This window comes from Taurulus bubalis, assembly GCF_910589615.1.
Source record: "Taurulus bubalis genome assembly, chromosome: 5".
In the NCBI taxonomy this organism is placed as follows: Eukaryota; Metazoa; Chordata; class Actinopteri; order Perciformes; family Cottidae; genus Taurulus; species Taurulus bubalis.
This window is the reverse complement of record NC_136593.1, coordinates 16013510-16020974: the sequence shown is the minus strand read 5'-3', so window position 1 is coordinate 16020974 and position 7465 is coordinate 16013510. Positions and strand designations below refer to the sequence as shown.

Sequence of the window (7465 nt, the reverse complement as noted above, 5' to 3'; positions counted from 1 at the left end):
TGTCAGACTTGTATCACCATTTCAGACATTAGTTTAAATTAGTTAATTATTTATTATAGAAAATAAATAAAGATGTGGTAGGGAGAAACTAATCACTTCATCATATAGGGCTGGAGAAAAGTCTTGTTTTAGAAGTTGCCCACCAGAACCTGACCCCAGATACAGTACTTACTATTTAATTATTTTAATTCCCAGCATAATTACTAATTTAACAATACAATAATATTCTCCATAAACTCAATCTTCCTTTTGTATTGTTTGAAAGGCAGTTTAAGGATATTGAGCATACAAATTATCATACCAACAAAGTGTCAACAAAGTGTAATTTGTATAATGTAAACTCCTTGTCAGGTTGTTAAAATATTCACATTCTCAAAAGTAATGCAGCGGTTGTGATCTCAGAGTCCTAATGGCAGCTTTAAATCCCCTTTTGTTTGTTGTACAGTACACCTCACCCAGATCCCGGAGGTCCGATCCTGATTCTATCAAAAACAAACATTGGGATCTCTGTGCTGTGGATAGATGGGGAAACACATTTAAAAGTTTAAAATGTAGGTTTTCTTCCTTCTAGACAAAAATACATAATATTTAACATTATTTAATATATCTTAAACTGGTCTAGCTCCTTTAATCAAAGTCCTAACCACTACCAGGAAGCAGGCTGTTATTTGTTCTGTACTGGGTTGATCTGATTAAACAGCACAATGTTTGTTCCTAATCTTGTTCCACTATTGAAGAGTTGCGGCATGTTCATTGCCGACATAATATTTTATTGGGGGCTACTGACTTTGTATTCATCAAGCTTGGATTGAGAAGTGTAGAAATATATGTCTGGTAAATATGTGTACAAAGAGCAAAGTTCACCGTTTACGAACATGTAATTTCCTTAGATAACTAAATACATAACTATCCATATGTAATTATTTTTGTTCCGGGTGCTGTTCCTGGTGTGAATTGGAAAAGAAGAAGGCTGCATACACACAAAAACAAACACACACATAAACATGCAAACAAACACTTTGAGTTTGCGTAACTTCTAGTGATGTGTCCTTTCGTGTCGAGGCTAGATTTTGGTGAAGCGCGTATTGAGGCTTGTCTCGATGACGTATGTGGTGACATTCGAAGCCTCGCGAGCCGCCCGCACCACGTGACTGATTCAGAAAATGGTTTGTGTGTTTGCCGTGCGAATTGAAATATAAGGGGCAGCGAAACTCAATGGATTTACCCCTTCCTCTCTGTACCAGCTTCATGTGTGTCCGTGAAAGGGTATTTTATAAAGCAGGCGAAATAGTCTCAAAAAGCCCAGCACTGTGGAAAAGTTCTTATTTTTACTTAAAAATTGTACTCATCAACATGGACTAGCAGAGCCGAGGCTCGAAACACCGATGCTCTGACTGAAAGTCGGATATTCTAACCACTCACCCACAGTCACATCACAACCCTCGCTCAATTTGTTTCGAGTTTTGATTTTGACCCCGCCATTATATCATAAAGATAGACACAATAATAATAACTTAATAATTGATGTATTGGCGTCACAAACATAATTTATTCAATTTAAAGCTTCACACACCAAAGCCATGGTGTCGTTATGATCACTCTGCTTGTTTTACATGTATTGTCCACTTGGTGGCGCAGTAGAGCAGATGAAGCTCTATGAAGCTTCGGCACATGAGCGAACCAATTGGATGGAAAGCTTTAATGCTTCAGGAAGCTTCATCTCGCCATCACTAAGTAACTTCCCCCTTTTTGGACTTTGAGAGAAGAATCACATAGAAACAAAGAGAGCATGCAAATTAAACAGAGAGATGGCAGCCACCTGGGTTCAAATAGGCCTCAAATAGACATTCACAGGCAATATTCCCTGCCGAATTGTGACTTGCCATTGTACGGTAGTCTAGATAGTAATAACATTAACAATGTCTGTTTGTTTGTTTTAAATCTCGAAGTAGTCATGTCAGTGTGACAGTGAGCAGCAGGAACAAGGCCCATGAAACCAAAGCAGCCAAACTGGAACTGTGCTTTGTTACAATACAAACAATATTTACAATACAAATAATGAGTGTGCACAATTACCATACTGAGTCACTGAATGCTCACACATAGATTTAATATACAATTTATTGACATTTAAAGAAAGAAAAAAACCTTATAAAACTACAAAACTTAGTTTTCAGTCTCTTGTCCCTGCAATTAACACCAGGGCTGAGAATGTGACTGACCCGAGAAACGTCTTCATGGAAGTGAAGAAAATAACAAGAGTGATGAAGGACAATGACCGGAAGAAAAGACACCGGATTAAAGTCTTGAGGGATTGGAGGTTTAATTTCCTGAGACCGGTTCTTCAGAAGTTAATGCTTAATAATACATTGTTCAACTATTTGACCAATTATACACAAATTAGCTATTTTTCTACAAGCAAAACAGGTTAAAAGCTTACTTAATTAACTTGTTAAACCTTATTTGCAAGTACATTTTTCATGACAAAAATCTTCAATATAGAATAATCAGTGTCAAACGGTGTAAAATGAAGTTTGTGTAGTCACACAAATAAAAAGCTTTTTCCCCATTTCAAAACTTGATTCTGATAATCCACTGAGAAAATACAAAAATGTACCGTAATCTTGTTTTTCAAATAATCTAGATTATGTAACGCCTGGTAAATCCAAATCAACCGTATCAGTTAAAAAAACATGGATCCTGTGTTACTGTCTTTTATTATTGAATGTATAAACTAAATATGAAGATATTTATTGCTAAAGCTTCACAGGCTGATGTATTGACCCTTCAGTCTACTGGACAGTGATGACGCCATCCTCCCAGTTGACCTGGTTTACCAGCACGTCGTCCTCCTGCTGCTTCATGGAGTTGAGCAGATACCTGACGCCCGCTTTCACACCGGTCTTCACCCCTGCGCCCAGGGCGTAGCCCGCCACCCCGGCAGTCCCCCCTGTGGCCACCATGAGAGCATCTGTGCCGAGGTCTACCGCACTGAGGATCGCTCTCTCCTTGGCCGTCTCAGAGCAGTTGACTGAGGCATAATACACAGCTGTGCCGAGGTTGTAGAGGGTGCTCACTGCAGGAATCCATTCCACCACATTGTACACACGCTCCTCGCTTTTGTTGATGCAGCTTCTCGGGGAGCTTCGCCTCACCCGGCGGCCCGAAGCAGCGGCAGTCAGAACATCCTCCTCGACTCTGCACTGACGGATCCAACATTCAGACTCTGGGGATTCGGAGGGTAAGATGTGGCTGCCTTTCTTCAACACTCCCTGGTACTTCCCAGGTTTGAGTGGTCCACTGCTGGTCACACCAGCACACAGGACTCCCAGTCTCTCACAGGCGCTCACAGCCTCCTTTAGATCACCTGTGACTCCTTCCATAGCTGTTCCTGCCAGTGTGGTTCCAGTCACCCTGGTCCAGTCCTCACAATGGCCTTCATGCTGGGTGGAACCGTCTCCCACCATGGTCAGCTGCTGGATGTTAAACATCACAGCCTCCATGTGGCGCCCCGCTTGACTCCTCCCTGAAGGCGATGATGCAGGTGCAGGCGTGGATGCAGACTTGCTCACCCTCCTCTCTATCAGACCCTCCACCTCCATCAGGAGCTCCTCCGTGTCCGCCACTCCCAGCAGGTCGTACAGCTTGAGCACCAGGGTCTGTGCTTCCTGTTGACAGCCTGCCACCACCAACACAGGCACCAAAGAGAGACCCAGGAGCTCCTGGGGGAACATGGAGGACGATGGGTCGTCCACAGTGCTGGCAGCTAGAAGCTCCTCACAGCTGACATTCCCCTGAATGTGGAGGTGATCTTGAATCTGCTGCGGAAGCTTCGCCCTGAGGACTGATATTATATTTTCGGAAGAGCAAACTCTCTCCTCTATTTGTGCAGGATCAGGGTTTACAGCGGATGGGATACCGTGCTGGAGTTTGGGTCCCAGGAGAGACGGATGATCCTGTTTGGTTGTTTCCTCTCCCGCTTCATTGACGTCAGCTCCTGGAAGCAGAGTGTTTCTCAGCGCCAGAGGAGGTGGGATTCTGCACAAAGCCTGTTCATTCAGCAGGAGCTGGATCACAATCAGCCACTTCAATTTGGAGGACATCATTCCAGTCTTGTTTGAGTTTTCCCCACCCCAAATCTACAACAGGAGAAAAGAATAAGAAAAACAACCCAACAACATAACAAACAAGTCCTTGTTGCACATACTGTTGACCCTTTGATCGAGTATGTCTTTTACTCTCCCGCAATGATTCATGGTTAGTTTTGGCTATCCATTTTTGTGTCTCCACCTGTTTCACTGCAGACATTAAGAACATATGAAATGACTCATGACTCTGATTCTGTAATGTTTCTTTTCTTTAAATCATTTTTATTTTAAGTTAATACAAGTTACACATTACCTCAAACTAGACAACAAAAAACTAAATATCTGTAATGTTTCTAGTGGCACAATTCATTATTGGTCTATATTGTAAAATTGTATATTTTAATCTACTCAGCCTGCAAAAAAAAGCCCTCTCAAAAAAGGAGCGTGAATTACAGTAGTATCCATTACAAACAAACAAAATATCTATATATTTAAAATGTGCAAGAAAGAGCTGCATACCTCAATGGGCCTCTACACTGAGCGTGTCCTCTTTACCCTGCACTACAACTAAAACTAGAAATGTTGTTCCACCCACAACTTCATAATTGAATTGCTTTTTTAAAATCCTGTGGCAGCTGTGTGTTCAGCACCTACCTTAATAACAATCAGACGTGGATTCCAGAATGGAGCAGTGCGACCAAGATGGCTTCAGCGTGTAGGAGGATGCTTTGCGTTTCCCTTTTTCCCCTCAAAACATGCACAGCAGTCTTCTTTCTCTTTGCCTCCAATGAGAGTCTTCTCCTTTACACATGACATCCCACAGCCCTCCCTCCGTCTCATCTGTCTTTCAGCTGCTGCTTCTCTTTGGCCTCATTGCTCAACGGGGAGATCAGGGCTTGAATATTGATTCACGTGGGGAAAGTCCATGTGTTCTAAAGCAGTTTTGTTTGTCTGCCCCGCTATCCTCTCATCCCTCCCCGTCCCGCTGCTCTCTCAGGCGTTAGGTTTTGTTTTTGACCCAAATATGTGAAAGAAATTTCCCCTCATGCCGTGAGCATGTGAGGAAAAGTGATACGTGAGGAAAACGAGGGGCTATTTAAGGTAAAGACTAAACTCATTCACAACTCCACTTGATGTATAGTTGCTCCATCTTAACACATCACAGACTTTCCTGAATAAAAGAAAAGGATGTCTTTTATTCTCTGAAGCCCCATTCACTCACACCATAGAAGCTGTTGGTAAAAGTCCATCTCTTTCGCAATCAGAGCACCCAGAATAGCATGACTTTGCCCCGGAGCAGGCTGTCGCTGTCCAATGAAAACCTTGTATCTTGTGTAAAAAGAAAGTCACATGAAAACAGCCCTTTTTTCAGATTTGTGACCGTGCATTTTTAAGATAATCCAATGGGTCTTTAAATTAGCTCAAAATGAGGAAAATTTGAAGCCAACGTCAGAGCCTCTATGTGTCACCCTGCTTGTTTCAGGGTGCAGCATCAGCACCAAACAACAGACAAGGTTGTAAGTAGCTGGTGAACATTTTCCAGTTTAAGAGACAGATATTTCCAAAGAGTTAGTGGAGACCAAATCAGTTGAAAAAGTAAATAGAAAAATCTCAATAAAACTACACAGCACTTTTAAACAATTAAACCATAACTGCCGGATGTGTAAAAAGGCAACTGCTTGCTATCAAGTCCGCTTTTGTTTGCTTTATCATTTTAACAAAAATATATCAGGAACTGGCTTGATTTAAATGGTAATTGTGCATAATGCGTATATAGATATTTACTTTTTGTGATATATTGTTAAATTATTGCTTAATAAATTCTCCTTCTTGAAGAGTTTTTGCAGGAAACTGCAGGAACAATACAAATTTGACATATTACAAATTTGTATTTGTAATTTCCCCACTGCGGGATTAATAAAGGATTATCTTATTTTATCTTATCTTGTTTAGGTCGGCAATTCTGTTTACGATCAGATACAGAAAATATATATATGATGATAATTTCATATGAGATAATATCAGAAACCTATTGGAAGAAAGTCTTTGAAAGTCACTTTCAGTTATTTAGTTGATAATTTGGTCACTTTTTCTCACTCTTTTCCTTTCCTCGGTTCCTCCAAAATGAGAAAGGAAGGTAAGGAAATCTTTCTCTATAGATTTTATCCAGGGGGAGATGCTGCTCCTCCATTGTCCCCTGCTGGAGAGGAAAGGATGTGATCTCTCGGGGTATGGAGGCCTAATCCGCAGCTGGTCTCAGCCACTCCGAAGAAAAAAAGTTAAAATCGTGAACATCCTTAGACTGACACTAAAGCGTCACACTGTGGACGTTAAAGTTAAAGGTGTTGGTTGATGTTGTGTTCTCACCTGTTTTATTCAGGGAGCCTGGATATAAGAAAGCAGCCCTCTGGGTTTCACCAAGTTACCAATCTGAAAATTTGCAGGTGTGATTCATAAAGTATGATGATTTACACATTAATTTCTGTCAGGAGCTGAGTTTAATTAACTCTTGGAATAAATAGGAATGACTGCAAGAGCCTCTACACACAGTTGATGTTTCATTAACCACCAGGGAGTATCAGATCATTTGTTGTGGGCCTCATGATCTCACACCAATAATCCCAGTGCAATTATCACGTCTTCGTCTGTAGTCAAAGTTTACTCGTGAACTTGGTTGCACTAGTTGAGTGACTTACAATGTTTTAACGTTTGTATTATGCAGTTTACAAAGTATTTTGAGAATCCAGAAATAATTGTGAAATAAATGTGAAATTAAAGTTACTTTAAAAACTGTGTCAGAATTGGAATAAGTATTGTTTGACACTTTTTAATGTATCAACCACATAATGTACTGTAGTAAAATACAAACCTGTATGTGGCCTTTTCTTTCTTCTTGACAGGATGTCAAGTTTTAGTAAATAGATGTCTCGGGCCCACTTTGTTTTATCTTGCACTTCAGTAAGATATTTACTGCAATGTAAATCTTCTTAAATGGAGCAATTAAGAAAGAGAGGAGTGTAACAGAACAACAGAGTCAAGAAACCAGGATTAGAGTGGTGCTATAAAGAGTTTAGTAAGTTTAAGTCGTTTTTTCCAGGCTGCTCTTCTGAACGCTTCAGCCACAACGGACACGTAGTTTCCTGATAAAAGTCAAAGCTTCAAGACCGTCAGAAAACGTGTTTCATTATCCGTTCAATGCAAATAGCTTGGTTAAAAAAGGACATCTACAACTGCCACTGTAAATGCCGTCATGAAGACCGTATGTTTTAGGATGAGTTGTTGTTTTGTTGGACAGAATGATTTTTGTTCCAATATGACCGTACTAATTTCAGGTGGGTGTAATGAAACTTTTCGGGTATTTGTCTGTGGAAGGAAAG

General features: G+C 40.7%; 1 protein-coding gene across 1 annotated transcript; it reads right to left on the bottom strand.

Moving 5' to 3' along the window:
- Window positions 1–2270: 2270 nt before the first annotated feature.
- Window positions 2271–4106, bottom strand: apof (apolipoprotein F; the record flags this gene model as incomplete). The annotated part of the gene is made up of 1 exon (XM_079218742.1): window positions 2271–4106. The coding sequence occupies one exon, from the start codon at window positions 4104–4106 to the stop codon at window positions 2793–2795; it is 1314 nt and encodes a 437-aa protein (XP_079074868.1). The 3' UTR covers window positions 2271–2792.
- Between the last annotated feature and the right edge of the window lie 3359 nt (window positions 4107–7465).